We start from the raw sequence: 16,734 nt of genomic DNA, 5'->3' as shown, positions 1-16,734 counted from the left end.
CGCTGAACGGTACCCCAAAAAGCAGTGTGACCCTAGCTTTATTTGTTTAAAACGGAGTACTCCTTTGATATCTGTCTTTGGTGTGGCATCTCTGTTCATAGCAAATTCATACCCTGGTGGGCAGTTCTGATAAATTGCATTGTGTGTATGCTATGCAAACAATGTTTTTCTTTTTTCTGCCTTCAGAGGAGACAAAACAAGTACTGCGGCTTAGTCTGACGGAATTCTCTCTACCCAAATTCTATCTACTCTTCGGCATAAGCAAAGTCAAGTCGGCTGCAGTTATAGCATTCCGATCCAGTTATCGGGACCGCTCTTTCTCACCTGGCTCTTATGAGAGGGAGACGTTTGCTCTGACTTCGTTGGAAACTGTTACGGAAGCACTTTTAGAAATCATGGAGGTATTACTGTAATACTATGTTAAACCAAACGCCTTCTTATTAAACTTATCAATAGTGATGAGTTTCAACTTTTGCTCAGAATTGCCAAACTGAACCCCGAACACGTGATCCCGGCAGCTCAGTAATTTCAACCTAACTGATGACGTGCCGATCAGCAACACGTGACTTCTGCCGACTTCCTACTGCTGTTGGTGTCGGCACATCCTCAGGGGCCGGCTTAGGAAAGGAGCAGTCACAGTGCCAGGCACTTTAGGTCACATGTTCTAATTTCCAGCTGTCTGCAAGAAACACGTAGCGCATGTGCAGTATATCAGTGTGTACATGACACGTGTCTCTTGCACTGACTGCGCATGCTCCACACCTACCAGACAATAAAACAATAGTTTTATTAGGGGGAGTCTTATTGGGTAGGATGTAAAGAGCTCAATAGTTAGCGGACTGGGGGCGGACCTATTGGTGATTCAGTAAAGATGGAAAGGATTAGGCTGCAGAAACAAGAGAAAGGCATAGCGGGATATGTAGTTTTGAAGTCCCGCCTGCAAACTGGGGATTTGAGCTGTGATATGTGGGGTTAGTTACGGCTACTAAAATGTGTATATTAGAAAGATATGGTATTAACACTAGTAGAAGCAGAGTTGGGAACAGCACTCTTTATATTACCTGGTAGAATGGTGGCACACACCAAACCAGGGGCATGGTCCCAGCCTCCCCAATAGTACAGAAAAAATGAAAATGGTAGGCAGCACTGAGTTAAGGTGTAGATGAATCACCAGTGGTTTATACCAGTATACAGCGACGTTTCGGCTTGTGTAAGCCTTTATCAAGCTTAATAAAGGCTTACACAAGCCGAAACGTCACTGTATAATGGAATAACCTTTAAGGTATTAACACTAGGGAAGCATTTCAGATGTTTTGGAGGAGTTTTTATGTTCTTTTGTTCCGATGACCCCTTTTAGATTATGGGAAATGGATTTTGCATACTCTTACCAAAGGGGTTCCAGGTCATCTGGGAGATCCCAATTTGTAACCAAGAACAAGGGGCCCAATTCCCAGAGTTGGCCACCCATGTGCAGCCACTATCTATAGAAATGACTGGAAGTATTGGAAACATCCAGTCACATTTAAATGATGGTTCTTAACAGCCAGACAATATAAGAGCCTGTTCGGTATTCCAATGTCCAGAGGAGCAGAATAACGAAAATATCTTTTTACTCCAATGGGTTCCGTCTGGGTATTTGGGGTTTTTCCAGAAACAATCGCGCTGCGCTCTTGTTTCCGGTATTTTTGTCTGAATCTGCTACGGAGGTCTTGAACGGAGCCTCCAACGCAAATGTGAACAGGCCCTAAACTTTTTTTTTTTTTTACCTTCTGTATGCTTCAATGTTTAGCTTTTAGGCAATTAACTCCAGTTTATAATTGCACATTTTGTAAATTTATCACGCTCGTGACTTGATAAAGCAAAATTTTTTCAGGAAATTAAAACCGGCTTTATGACTAGGAATTTTTTTTTTCCTAAAGAGTAACTACACTTTCATAAGTCTTTTGATAATGTCATAAAGACATATCAGAAGTTTTGATTGGTGGAGGTCCAGGTGCTAAGATGCTGAGCATTTCTTCAGCCTGCCAGAGAGCACCAATCACAGCCAATGGTACAGCTGAGCGCTTCTGCACCATCATTTCAGCACCTGGACCCCCACCAATCAAAACTTCTGATATGTTTCTATGATATATCAAAAGTTTTGCCAAGGTGCAGTTTCTCTTTGAATATTAGAAGAAGTATTTTCTTGGTTTTATTAAATGAGTTATCTGGGATTAGAAAATAGGGTCAGTCCCTGCCCCCCCCCCCCCCCCCAGAAACCGCACCAATCGTCCATGGGATGTTACTTGCATTGCCACTCACCCCCTTTCACTTAAATAGGAGCGACCTGCAATACCGGACACTACCCCTGAGCAAGAGTGGCGCAGTTTTCTAGAAGAAAAAAAAAGGCACACCCTTTTTTTTTTTCTATCTTGGACAACCCTTTACTGCTGATTCTTACTATCTGTTCTACACATTTAGTACTGAAATAGTAGCTAGGTTACTTTGAGAAAATGCAGGTAATTTTCTGCCATTTAGATGATATCATAATTACCAAATTAATTTAAAATTTATTTTCTTTCCTTCTGTAATTGTTGTATGCTGGATCTAACTTGCAGTTTATTTTTAGGCTTGCATGCGAGATATCCCAAATTGCAAGTGGTTGGACCAGTGGACTGAGCTTGCTCAAAAGTAAGTGCTAGATGCCCTATGGTTCATACAGTTGATATTATTTTGTGTTCCCCTTCAATATTTCCTCAATGTTCTCTCTGTCCAGATTTGCATTCCAGTACAATCCATCACTTCAGCCTCGAGCGCTTGTTGTGTTCGGGTGTATCAGCAAACGTGTTTCTCATGGACAAATCAAACAGATCATTCGCATCCTGAGCAAGGTAAGCAATCCTACCTGGGGTGTCGTCTATTACTGCAATGGGTTTTAAAGGCATGGTGTCGCCCCAAAAACATGTTTTTTTTTAAAAATTTAAACATTTAGTGTGTGGGTGATTAAACATTGTTCAAATTTTTTTTATTTTTTTCGCGAGTCAGGAAATATTATAAATTTTTTCAAATTTATAATACTACCCATTTTTGGTCACTAGATGGAGCTGTTTGGAGCTAGTTCCCAAAATTGCAGCATTGCAACATTGGGTTAAAAGCTATCGCTCTAGTGAGCTCTCAGCAATCCCCCCTCCTTTATCCTGGCTAGTGCCGGGATAAACGAGGGGTTTGAAAGGTTTAACCTCCTACACTGTGTGTCGCCATTTTTTGAGGTAACCCACAGTGTAGTAGGTTTACATGCAGTAGTAAACACACACAAACACTAACATACATTGACATCGCTTACCTGCTCCTGCCGCCGCGGCCCGTCCGCTCCCTTTGCTGCCGCTGTTCCATGTGCACTTGTCCGGAAGCCGCGACCGGAAGTAGTAATATTACTGTCCAGCCGCGACTTCCGGTCCACGGGAAAATGGCGCCGGACGGCGCCAATTTCGAATAGGACTGTGTGGGAGCGGCGCATGCGCAGTTCCCACACAGACGCCGTACACGGCAGTCAATGGGACGGGAGCCGTTCGCAGTCCCTATGGGACTGTGGCTGCCGTATTCCATGTCTGTGTGTGTCGTTAATCGACACACACAGAAATGGAACAAAAAATGGCAGCCCCCATAGGGAAGAAAAAGTGTGAAAATAAGAAACAGTAAAACGCAAACACACAAATGAAAATAAACGTTTATATTAAGGCACTAACATCTTTAACATATAAACAAATTATTTGTGATGACACTGTTCCTTTAAATAACACGGGACATGTAGAGGATGCCACATCCTGTTTGTCTTTTGATAGACTTGGTAGAGAATTGACTCATAAGTAGACTCTACTACATGTTCACCACAGATCTCATATGTCATGTACGCAAATTTCATCAACCGTAATTCGATAAGAGGCGTATTGAAAAACCAAACCTTCTTGACTGAGCAGCACACACAGATATAGTCAATGTATTTGATAAATAATAATGTATTAACCTTGTATATAATAATGTATTATTTTTTTTGAGTGCTGCTTCTATCTCTCTTTTTTGTAGAGATAGATAGATAGATAGATATGAGATAGATAGATAGATATGAGATAGATAGATATGAGATAGATAGATAGATATGAGATAGATAGATATGAGATAGATAGATATGAGATAGATAGATATGAGATAGATAGATAGATAGATAGATATGAGATAGATAGATAGATATGAGATAGATAGATAGATATGAGATAGATAGATAGATATGAGATAGATAGATAGATATGAGATAGATAGATAGATATGAGATAGATAGATAGATATGAGATAGATAGATAGATATGAGATAGAGAGATAGATATGAGATAGATAGAGAGATAGATATGAGATAGATAGATAGATAGATATGAGATAGATAGATAGATATGAGATAGATATGAGATAGATAGATATGAGATAGATAGATATGAGATAGATAGATATGAGATAGATAGATAGATAGATAGATAGATAGATAGATAGATAGATATGAGATAGATAGATAGATATGAGATAGATAGATAGATATGAGATAGATAGATAGATAGATATGAGATAGATAGATAGATAGATATGAGATAGATAGATAGATATGAGATAGATAGATAGATATGAGATAGATAGATATGAGATAGATATGAGATAGATAGATATGAGATAGATAGATATGAGATAGATAGATATGAGAGATAGATAGATAGATAGATAGATATGAGATAGATAGATAGATATGAGAGATAGATAGATAGATAGATAGATATGAGATAGATAGATAGATAGATATGAGATAGATAGATAGATAGATATGAGATAGATAGATAGATATGAGATAGATATGAGATAGATAGATATGAGATAGATATGAGATAGATAGATAGATATGAGATAGATAGATAGATATGAGATAGATAGATAGATAGATAGATAGATAGATAGATAGATAGATAGATAGATATGAGATAGATAGATATGAGATAGATAGATATGAGATAGATAGATATGAGATAGATAGATATGAGATAGATAGATATGAGATAGATAGATATGAGATAGATAGATATGAGATAGATAGATATGAGATAGATAGATATGAGATAGATAGATAGATATGAGATAGATAGATAGATATGAGATAGATAGATAGATATGAGATAGATAGATAGATATGAGATAGATAGATAGATATGAGATAGATAGATAGATATGAGATAGATAGATAGATATGAGATAGATAGATAGATATGAGATAGAGAGATAGATATGAGATAGAGAGATAGATATGAGATAGATAGAGAGATAGATATGAGATAGATAGATAGATAGATATGAGATAGATAGATAGATATGAGATAGATAGATAGATATGAGATAGATAGATAGATAGATATGAGATAGATAGATAGATAGATATGAGATAGATAGATAGATAGATAGATATGAGATAGATAGATAGATAGATATGAGATAGATAGATATGAGAGATAGATAGATAGATAGATAGATAGATAGATAGATAGATAGATAGATAGATAGATATGAGATAGAGATAGATAGATATGAGATAGATAGATAGATAGATAGATAGATAGATAGATATGAGATAGATAGATAGATATGAGATAGATAGATAGATATGAGATAGATAGATAGATAGATAGATATGAGATAGATAGATAGATAGATAGATATGAGATAGATAGATAGATAGATAGATAGATAGATATGAGATAGATAGATAGATAGATATGAGATAGATAGATATGAGAGATAGATAGATAGATAGATAGATAGATAGATAGATAGATAGATAGATAGATAGATAGATAGATAGATAGATAGATAGATAGATAGATAGATATGAGATAGATAGATAGATAGATAGATAGATATGAGATAGATAGATATGAGATAGATAGATAGATAGATATGAGATAGATAGATAGATAGATATGAGATAGATAGATAGATATGAGATAGATAGATAGATAGATATGAGATAGATAGATAGATAGATATGAGATAGATAGATAGATATGAGATAGATAGATAGATATGAGATAGATAGATAGATATGAGATAGATAGATATGAGATAGATAGATAGATATGAGATAGATAGATAGATAGATATGAGATAGATAGATAGATATGAGATAGATAGATAGATATGAGATAGATAGATAGATAGATATGAGATAGATAGATAGATATGAGATAGATAGATATTATAGATCTTTGAACCATGTTTGCTAATAGATAAAACAAATGAAAACTTGAGAGTTCTCAGTTAGCCATTAAAAGGTATTTTCACTGACCAGTCAAGATATTCAATATGATTTCCGAACATTTGAAAGAATTTTAGTACAAGAGTTATAAAGACTATCTTTGTTGCGGTTACATCCATGGTAGGTGGGAAGGAAATGATCATGTAGCCAAACATTGGGGTAGAATATATATATACGGTACCTAGCAGAGCTGACAAGCCACATCAGCTACACAGAACTCGTGCTTGTAACTGGAAAGACTAGTTCCGATTCTATTGTAAATTTTTTGAATTTTCAGAACAAAAAGATTGAGAATAAATCTATACATCATTTTGCCTGATACGCATAAATATGATCTACCAAGTTTATTCTCTGTATTTTTCTTTGGTAAAATATATTTTTAGGGACTCGAAAGCTGCTTAAAAGGTCCTGATAATTACAACAGCCAAGTTTTAATAGAAGCCACTGTGATCGCACTAACCAAACTACAGCCGCTTCTTAACAAGGTAAGATTATTCTAACAAGTCTCCGCAGTATGAGCTCATGGCGGGAGCAGAACGGTCAACTTACGTTTCTACATGTAAGGGAGTCGTTTACTTTAGGCATCTTTCAGTATTTTGCATCAATATTTGGAAGCCAAAACCAAAAAGTGGTTACAAATCACGTAAGTGGTGTAAATCTTTCCATTTATATTTTTTCTCTGTGGAGGTTTCACTCCTGGTTTTGGGTTACAAATACTGATCCTAAATACGGCTGTGGGAAAGAGGCCTTAGTCTGCATGTGTCCAAAACCGCTGCAGGTTCACTTCTATGGTTTTTCTATTCAGCCATGTCCATTCCTGCATAGGGAAACATACAGAACATTTCTGCATTGCTATATTCTCCTATGCAGGTATGGATATATCTGTAGAGTATGCACCGTATAAAGACCAGATACATTCGCTTACTTTAAGCCATTTTGGTGAAGTAACAAAACCTTTTGCCTTTCGCAACATTTCAATATAAAAAAAAACAACAAAAAAAAAACAGTTGTCATTGCAAAGCCTTTGTAAGCTTCTCATCTTGAACCTAGTTATCCAACTGTTCATTTTTTTTTCGCCTAGTTTTATACACATTGAATAGCTGAAAATACAATTGATCTATTTACGGATTTCCCAACTATTCCCATAGTTAGTCTTTCATATTTAGTTATGTTATGCATTATATGGCAACTCCAGTTACCATATGCCTAGACATATGGAGCTCCAGTACCAGCCCGAACATCCTCACAATGTAGAACTCTATGATGTGACTAGTTTTAGGGTATTGTAGGCTGGATTTGTTAATTCCCTTTTCTCTCGGTATATTTGAATACTGACCTGTGCACATCATCCTAGGATTCCCCTATGCACAAAGCTCTCTTTTGGGTGGCTATGGCAGTACTACAGCTGGATGAAGTGAATTTGTATTCAGCGGGTACAGCTCTTCTGGAACAAAACCTGCACACGTTAGACAGCCTTCGAGTCTTCAATGACAAGGTAAGTGAATGAGAATGTGTTGTGTACAACCGCACATTGAATTGGTTAGGCCTCATGCACATAGCCGTGCCCGTAATCACGACCCGTGATTGCAGGCACGGCGGGCCGCATTTTTGTGCCGTGCTCCCATGCAAAGTATGGGAGCACGGCCTGTAAAAAACAAAAAGTAGGATCCTGTATACAGAACAGCTGTATCTAGCGCTGAACCCTGTATCCATCAGGTTTAGTGTCAGCGGGTCAGGATCGAACTGTTATTGTTCACATCTAAGTGGATCCTGCAGGAAATTTTTACATTTTGCGACTTGTGTTTTTACCATTTCTCTGCCACTTTCTCAAAAGTGAGCTGAGCTTAGCTAAAGGGCCAGGGCCCATAGTGGCTAGACAAATTTACTATAATTTACTAAGAATGCATGTGTTAAAAAGTCAGAATTCGGAGATAAAAATTACTGATATCAACGTTTTTATAATTTTTTTTACTACATGGCCCAGAAGTCTTCCGTAATTATTTTATATTTGCAGTTGATTTTGAATTTCAAAGGGGAATGCTCTTTAAGGGTGCATGAATATCATAGTTGATGTGGAAGGAGGCGTATCATTGACTAAATATAATTGAAAACGCTTTTTCCGCCAGAGTCCAGAAGAAGTCTTCATGGAAATCCGTAATCCTCTAGAGGAATGGCATTGTAAACAAATGGACCATTTTGTTGGCCTCAATTTCAACTCTAACTTTAACTTTGCACTAGTTGGGCACTTGCTAAAAGGTAAGTGGATTTTAAGTATTGTGTATTTTATCTTTTATTGGGTCATTTTGTTGTGACGGCAATTTTGATGCCAAAGCCATTTTACCAAGAACTGTAGCTAGATGAGTCTTAGAAGCTCAAGTTAATTATACATATTCTGCTAAACGTCAGGACTTTAAATGGACATTCCACTTTTAATTATCTTCTCATATCATTGAGATACGTCATTGGATGACATCCTTAAGAGCCCATGGGCTGGACACATGCTTCTGGACCCCTTTTGCGCTGGTCGGTCAGGCACAGTACTCTAGGAGTAATGTTTTGAGCATGTTTAATATGGTTCCTTATGGCCCTTTTACACGGACCAATGATTGGTTGAACAATCACGGGTACGAACGCTCGTTCCCGACCATTGCTCTGTGTAAACAGGGCAAATACCAGTAGATGAACAAGCAAACGTTTGTTCATCGGCTGATCGCACAAAAAAATGGTCGCTAGTCAGCGGCAAATCTCCCAGTGTAAACAGGGAGATGTGCTATCGACCTGATGCAAATGCATGCGGACGAACGTTCGTTTGTCCCCATACATTATTGATGATTGCTCCTTTGTGAGTGGAGCTAACAAGTGCCAATCGACGTGCTGTATCGTCGATCGTTGCTCATTTTTACGGCCAGTATTGGGCCATCTAAAAGGACCTTTAGAAATCAATGGTGCTTCTGAAAATGGACTACAAGTTAACATTTGACGTGTTTCCATGACCTCAGAAAATAAAAAGTGGTGTTTCCCTTTAAACCATATGTAGACATTTCAGGATTGTTATAACCGTTGAAAAATGTTTTCTTAAACTAAATCATGAAGCCCCCTGCCGCATAGACCTAATATGTTCTGCAGACTTGTTCATGTCTCCAAGCTGCAGCACTCGCCATTCTGCATGATTGATGTATATGGAATATAAATATCTCATTTATATCATTGTGGGACACAGCACTATGGGTATAGAACCTTGCCACTAGGATACTGACACTTAGTAGGAAAAGTACTGACCTCGCCCAAGCAGATCATACCTTTCCCACAGACACTGGGTTAATCCGGTTTAGCCTAGTGTCGGTAGGAAGCAGACATGACCCGAGTATCCGATCCGCTGCTATTTTTTCTATTGTATGTATTTTTTGTCTCTCCTTAGCTGCAGGCGGGTTGTCAGCCTGGTCACCCTGTGCGGGTGTCGGGAAACCAGGCAGTTCTCTGCACTGAATTTACCCTAACCGCTGATCCCCTAACTTGAATTTCTGCATCCGTATGCAGAGTGCCAGTAACCCAACTATATGTGCGAGGTTATTGAAGACTTCACCCTGCATACGCCTGAAGATTAGAGGGTGAAACTTTTTTTTAAATGGAACATGTCACAAAGTTTTGAAACCGCCCATTTAGCCAATAGTTAGTAAAATAACACACGCTTATGAGGTCAGTCCTGGAGCGGCATTCATGCGAATATGAAGCTGAGGACAGCATACTGCACTGGCACGGTGATGCGAAGTGCAATGTCCTCTGCTTCATGTGCTGCCGTAATTTTGTACATTATTTTATTAACTATTTCGTGGACGGATGGTTTCGTGGGCACTAAACCCCAGCTGTATAACGACGTGCTGGTAGTTTAGTGTCTCTAAATCTAGTGACGGGTAATTTTTCCCTCTCCCTTGTGTTTGCCTTCATCTTAGGAGGATCCCATCAGACAGAAGGCATGAGTGCACATGACTTCATGCTGTACCTGTGTCTGTTATAATAAACGTTTACAGCCTTCCCATTTTTGCCTACAGTGTATGCAATTCAGGAACCCTCAGGATACGACCCCCCTCCAGGATGTGGCGCATCCTGAATGGGCCAGGACCTTTTCACAGGCCTTGTGACATTTCCAGACTCTACGAAACCATGGTTGCGTCTTTAGATTGCTTTCTTTTCTAGATAGCAGTAGAACTCAATGCCAATCCTTCCTCTCCCATGAAGTACTACACCGTCTACCTCTCGCGGTAGATTTCTATAAGAGGTGCAGAAGTACTTGGGGCAGGTCCCACTCTTCTTCAGGTTTCTTTCTAAGGTTCCCCTGTTATCCATGGAGAACCTGCTTCCAACTAGGATCATTCACCCTCCTCCAGTGTATCTTCAAATTCAGAATCTGAGCAGGACTTGCAACTAACAGCTGCCATTTATGCATTGATGCGTGCAGGACACCTTTCTAAGACAGGATCCAGGAGAGTGATCCCTTAACCCAGACCTATTCCATGAATTTCGCAAGAAGTGGGGCATCTAAACCATGTTGAAGGCCAGGAAACTTCATTCAGCCAAGGTGTACCACCATATGCGGAAGGCTTATTTCTCCTGGTGTATATGGCGTAGTTTTCATTCGATGGTATGTTCCACACCTTCTACAATCAGGCCTTGCTGATTGTAGAAGATTGAGGTGTTGCTCTTCTCTGTCCATACTTTTTCAGCGGGCTTTGACTTTTCACTCTTATTTGAAAACTTGAAAAGAGGTGGCTCAGGTGGTTCCCCCATCAAGCACCCCACAGATCCTTGGCAGCTTAATTTGGTCCAGGGGGCTCTTCAGGTTACCTTTTGACTCCCTAAATGATGTTTTGCTTCGTCTCCTTTCCTGGAAGGCTGCTTTTTTGGTGACAGTCACTATTACTGGATGGCTTTTGGAACTGGCTGCCCTGTCCTGCATCAAGTTTCAGTTGCTCAGGTCAGGAAAGCTGCTACCTGGGCTCCGGTTCACACCAAATTTTACAAGAATCATTCTATGGCCTCCTCTGAGGCCAGTGGGTGACAGAGGTGCTGCAAGCAGCTGTGGGTTAGGAGTGTCGCATGGCTGTGCCTTTTTGTTTTTTTGTCATGGTACGGTGTCCCCCAATTATATAAATGAGAAAATAGAATTTTTGTACTCGCCATAAAATGTTTTTATCATTATATTAGTTGTGCGAGACAGATTCCTCCCTCTTGTTTGGTTGTTCCAGGCCTAAGACCTGTTCTGTTTTCTGAACGGACCATGGATATGTTTTGTTTTTTGTCTTCTATTGCTTCTGTACAAACTGATCAAGCCAGGGTCTGTTGGGAAGGTTATTGCCTTCCTGCTCGGAGCCGAATTTTCCTACCTAGTCAGCCTCCCAATAGCAAGGGCCTGTTCCCAGGGTGCTGTGTCCCCCAGTAAATACAACGAGAAAAAGATTTTACTGAGAGTACAAAAATCTTATATTATTAGAACTATAAATACATATTTAAGCTATTAAGGCAATCTTAATGGGGGTTGTAACAAAGTAATTTGCCTTCCTTAGGTTATAGACATCCTTCTCCTACTACTGTGGCAAGAACAATACGGATCCTTCACACCCTACTTGCACTTGTAAACAAACACAGAAATTGCGATAAGTTTGAAGTAAATACTCAGAGTGTGGCTTATTTAGCAGGTAAGGATTTTGTAATTTTTACTATTTCACCTACTAAGGGCTCATGCGCACTGGCACAGTCAATACAGCAGTGCACGGGGCCTGTATGGCTCTCTTATCCATACAGCCTCCGTCGGATGACGTGTGTATGGAGATTTTCTTCCCTAGAAGCAATGCATGGAAAATTCTTCTAGGGGAAAATACATCCGCACATAAGGAATCAGATTATTACAAATTCTCATGGAATCTGACAGAAAAATCCACCGTTTGCCTATCCATGAAATCAGAAGCTTACAGCGGTACAGTAACAGGCTCGGGCACCTCCTATGGCAGTGCTATTATGACCCAGAACGTCAGTCACGTTTCTGACTTTATTGGATTACAGCAAATCTTTAATATGGTTAATTTTCGCAGGATTTGCTTATTATAGTATATTTTCATCTAGAATTATATTCATCTCATTGAGAAAAGATGGCATCAGTAGGGGTCCGTGAGTTGGGACTCCCATTATTTGCTAGAATGAAGAGGCTATAGCATTCTACTGTGCCCCTTCAGCTGACCTTGGAGATTTCTGTATCTCCAAGGTGGGCGAACAGTTCTTTTAATGAAATCAATAGGAATTAATTTCAGTGTAGCATTGTCAGCACATGGCATCGTTTATATTCCTTTACAAACTTCCCTAAGGCGGCATTCACAAATGGCATATTTGTTAGCGAACAGTACAATGCATGTTCAATTTTCAAATCTGTAGCATTCCCTATGTTACAGATTCCATACTTTTTTTTTTTTAATAGGAGACTTGTGTTCTGATGATTTACTCCTAGTACTAACATACTCTTGGTGTTTCTAGCATTACTTACAGTGTCTGAAGAGGTGAGGAGTCGCTGCAGTTTGAAACACAGAAAATCACTCTTGCTGACAGATGTTTCAATGGAAAATGTTCCTATGGATACATATCCGATGCACCACAGTGACCCTACCTGCAGGTTATTGTTCTATCTATACTAATGCAGCCCATGATTAATATACAATGAGATTGCTAGAAATTTTTAAAGGGGTTTTCCCACAAGGGACATTTAGGACATATCCACAGGATATGTCCTAAATGTCAGATAGATGCAGGTCCCACCTCTGGCACCTGGACCTATCTCTAGAACGGGGCCCGTAAACCTCGTTCTACCTCTTTGTGGGTCGGCTGATTTCTGACCATGAAGGTGAAAACCGCATAGCTCGCGGAGCTGCGCTGTTTTCATAGGCCCCATAGAAGTGAATGGTAGTTACGGAAACAGCGTAGCTCGAATGCTACGCTGCTTCTGTAACTGCTATTCACTACTATGGGAGTTATGGAAACAATGTAGTTCAGCGAGCTAAGCTGTTTTCGTAACTCCCGACCATAAAGTCAGGAAGTGGCCGGGAGTCGGCGATGGCAGACCAAGCTAGAACGGAGTTTAGGGGTCCAATTCTAGAGTTCGGTGCGGGTCACAGAGATGGGACCCGCATCTGTCTGACATTTATGACATATAATGTGGATATGTCATATAAGTCCCTCGTGGGAAAACCCCTTCCCCACCCCAGCATTTTTCAGACTTGCATTTTTTCATCGCCACCCTCCAAAAGCTATTACCTTTTTTTTCCCCCCTGGTCAATATAGCCCTATGAGGACTAGATTTTTGCAGAACGAGTTGTCGGTTTTTATGGCATCATTTAGTGTACCATACAATGTACTAGGAAACAGGAATACAATTCTTTGTGGGTAGAAAATGTAAAAAAAACAAAACAGCGATTCCTCTATTTGTTTTTTGCGCTTTTGTTTTTACAGCTTTCACCATGCAATAAAAACGACATGTTAACTTTATTCTGCGGGTCAATACAATTACAGCGATACCAAATTGATATAGTTTTTTTTTATATTTTACTACTTTTACAAAGAAAAAAAGCTATTACATTACGGTGAAGTGTCAGCTGTAACATACAGCCTACATCCGCGTTGTAAGGAGTTTGCTCAGCCCGTGAGCCTTCTCCATACTTCCCCCTACCCAGCTATGACGTAAGTATACGTCAATTGTCGGGAAGGGGTTAAAAGAAATCTTTGGTGTATTTATTGGTATTTTGTTCTTTTTACCCGTCTTAACCCCTTAGCACTCCATGGCGTAACTGCACTTTATGGTTCGGGGGCTGAAGTACGGAGCTGGCTCACGGGCCGGGCCTGCTACATTCGCTGTGGTTGTCATCTGTGTATTACAGCTGACCCCTCGTTCTAAAGGCCAGGAATAGAAATTTCTCTGTTGCTGGCCGTTTAACCACTTAGATGCCGCCGTCAATAACCCTCGACCTGTAAGCCATTAGAAGGAGCCACTCCGACAGCCCACTGCCTCCCCCCCCCCGCGGGTTGCCGATGGTTCACGTGTCCCTTTGAAGGCCTAATGAATGCCCCCAAGTCTGTCTCGTTTCTCCTCCTGTTAAGCGCTGCATTTGGCAGGGCTTAACAGAAGTCTGTAAAAAAAGACAATACACTGCAATACATTAGTATTGAACCAGCGATCTGACAATCTTCAAATCCAATAGGGGAACTAATAAAAGGTGTAAAAAAAAAAGTTCACGTTTTCAGTAGAAATTTTTCCTCCAAAAGTCTGAACTATTACAATATAACAATATTTAACTCCCACAATAAAAGGCGTAAAGAAAAATGTAAAAACACCAGAATCATATGTACCAAAAAAAATGCTACCACTAAAAACTACAGCTCATCCCACAAAAAAATAAGACGAAAAATTATGGCTCTCCGAATATGGCGACACAAAACAAATTTTTTTTTTTTTCAGTTTTTTCTTTGTAAAAGTAGTAAAAGATCAAATTTATTTAGTTTTTTTTATATCGCTGTAATCCTATTGACCAGCAGAATAAAGTTACGTTGACATTTTTACCGCATGGGGAAAGCCGTAAAAATAGGACCAAAAAAACAATGGAGGAATCGGTTTTTTTCCAATTCCACCCACAAAGATTTTTTTTCCGTTTCCCCGTGCATTATGTGGTACTTTAAATGGTGCAAATAAAAACGACAACTCCTCTCGCAAAAAAATAAGACCTTATACTGCTCAATGGACGTAAAAATAAACAAGTTATGGCTGTTGGAAGACAGGGAGTAAAAAACTAAAAATGGCTTCGATTTTAAGGGGTTAAAAACAAATCCTGAAATATTACAGGTTTCATTCTGGTCACTGAACCTCACAATAGACTGACACTTCCTGTTCTGTAGAGATCACTTCTCATTATCACCACAGGCAGGATTATAATGACCAGTAACACCACTATATAGATAAGACAGTATCCACCATTTACAATAGGTAATAGGGACAGCTCACCCCTCCCTGCACTGTGACCTCTGCACAGAGCATGCCCACAACATCCCATAGAAGTCCATAAGTTACTTTGTGACTCTTCTTTCCTATTTCCATGTACCTGATGTAAAACAAATCTGAGGAACTGCTGTTCAGAGCTCAGAGAAGCAGCTCACGAGACGGCTGGCCCCCATAATCATGCACAGAAAATAGAAAAAAACAAATGAGAATAAATAGTATATTTCTATGTAGATTTAGAATTCATAAAACCGTAGACCGTTACTTTTTAAGGTGCTTTTAAATGTCCGTTTAAACATTGCTTGTTTATGACATGAATATCTCGAATACCACAGAACACTGAAGGAAAATCAACCGTGGTCATCCCCGAAAGCGTCTGGAATGCACCTAGCTGCAAGCTACCCCACAGTTGGGCAAGTTAGCCCACGGACCAGAAAGTCTATGAGTTTAGACATGGGGCAACCATCACAAGCGAACACTAAAAAACTACTAGGTAGGTCAAACTAAAGTGAAATTCTGATTTTTAATTGGGTGGATGGTACATCATTTTTATATTAAATGTTAAGTATATGCATTAAAAAAAAACTATCCAGGTTTACATTAGATTCAGCTATGTTCTATGTTTTAGGTACAAGAAAAAGTTTTGACCATTTAATATCTGACACTAAGGCTCCTAAAAGACAGGAGATTGAATCTGGCATCACTACACCTCCGAAAATGAGGAGAGTAGCCGAGAACGATTATGATATTGGTGAGTATTTCGCATAGAGGGAATACTCCGTCTCTCAGCCGTTAGTCATGTTATTATGTGGTGGAAACTGTTATCAGTGTACATCTAAGATTACTGCTTGTTTATTTACCATGTGCCATTGGTTTCTGCTCCGTTTCCGGATATTTCAGTGCCTCCGATATTGCGGTCATTGAACACCACTACCGCTACGTGTGAAAGAGGCTTGATGAATGGATTCCATTACCTGATGCTTTACCTCTCATATCGTGATTTTTACTTAAATTTCAGATACACCAAGAATATCGTCCCCTCAACAACATCCTCACTTGCGGAAAGTATCTGTTTCAGAGTCAAATGTGCTCTTGGATGAGGAAGTTCTGACTGATCCTAAAACCCAAGCTTTGCTGCTGACTGTGCTTGTAAGACGGCTTTTTTTTAAATTGTATTTTACCTTTGTACTTTTTTTTTGTTAATTTCATGACTAATTGTGTGATGTAACAATGTGTTTTAGTTTAGTGAAGCTCCAACTTTGCATTAAGGAATTGCTGAAATTGTAATGTTGTGTTCGCACCCTTTATAAGCAGGAGCAATGCCGATAGTCACATCCCTGCGGTAAATATAGAAGCGGTTTATGGCAGCCTGTATTACGTGAAT

General features: G+C 39.3%; 1 protein-coding gene across 1 annotated transcript in view; it reads left to right on the top strand.

Annotated features, from left to right (window-relative positions):
- NF1 (neurofibromin 1) overlaps nucleotides 1–16,734 on the top strand; it is a 191,913-nt gene that overhangs the window by 152,890 nt on the left and 22,289 nt on the right. The window contains exons 42-52 of the mRNA XM_075852828.1: nucleotides 187–401; nucleotides 2,609–2,670; nucleotides 2,756–2,870; nucleotides 6,706–6,807; nucleotides 7,677–7,817; nucleotides 8,449–8,578; nucleotides 11,884–12,015; nucleotides 12,845–12,980; nucleotides 15,686–15,843; nucleotides 15,979–16,101; nucleotides 16,369–16,499. Coding sequence (XP_075708943.1) covers nucleotides 187–401; nucleotides 2,609–2,670; nucleotides 2,756–2,870; nucleotides 6,706–6,807; nucleotides 7,677–7,817; nucleotides 8,449–8,578; nucleotides 11,884–12,015; nucleotides 12,845–12,980; nucleotides 15,686–15,843; nucleotides 15,979–16,101; nucleotides 16,369–16,499 — 1,445 coding nt within the window. The remainder of the gene's footprint in view (nucleotides 1–186; nucleotides 402–2,608; nucleotides 2,671–2,755; nucleotides 2,871–6,705; nucleotides 6,808–7,676; nucleotides 7,818–8,448; nucleotides 8,579–11,883; nucleotides 12,016–12,844; nucleotides 12,981–15,685; nucleotides 15,844–15,978; nucleotides 16,102–16,368; nucleotides 16,500–16,734) is intronic.

This window comes from Rhinoderma darwinii, chromosome 2, assembly GCF_050947455.1.
Source record: "Rhinoderma darwinii isolate aRhiDar2 chromosome 2, aRhiDar2.hap1, whole genome shotgun sequence".
Lineage (NCBI taxonomy): Eukaryota > Metazoa > Chordata > Amphibia > Anura > Rhinodermatidae > Rhinoderma > Rhinoderma darwinii.
The sequence above is the reverse complement of the archived record's forward strand: the minus strand, read 5'-3'. Positions and strand labels throughout refer to the sequence as shown.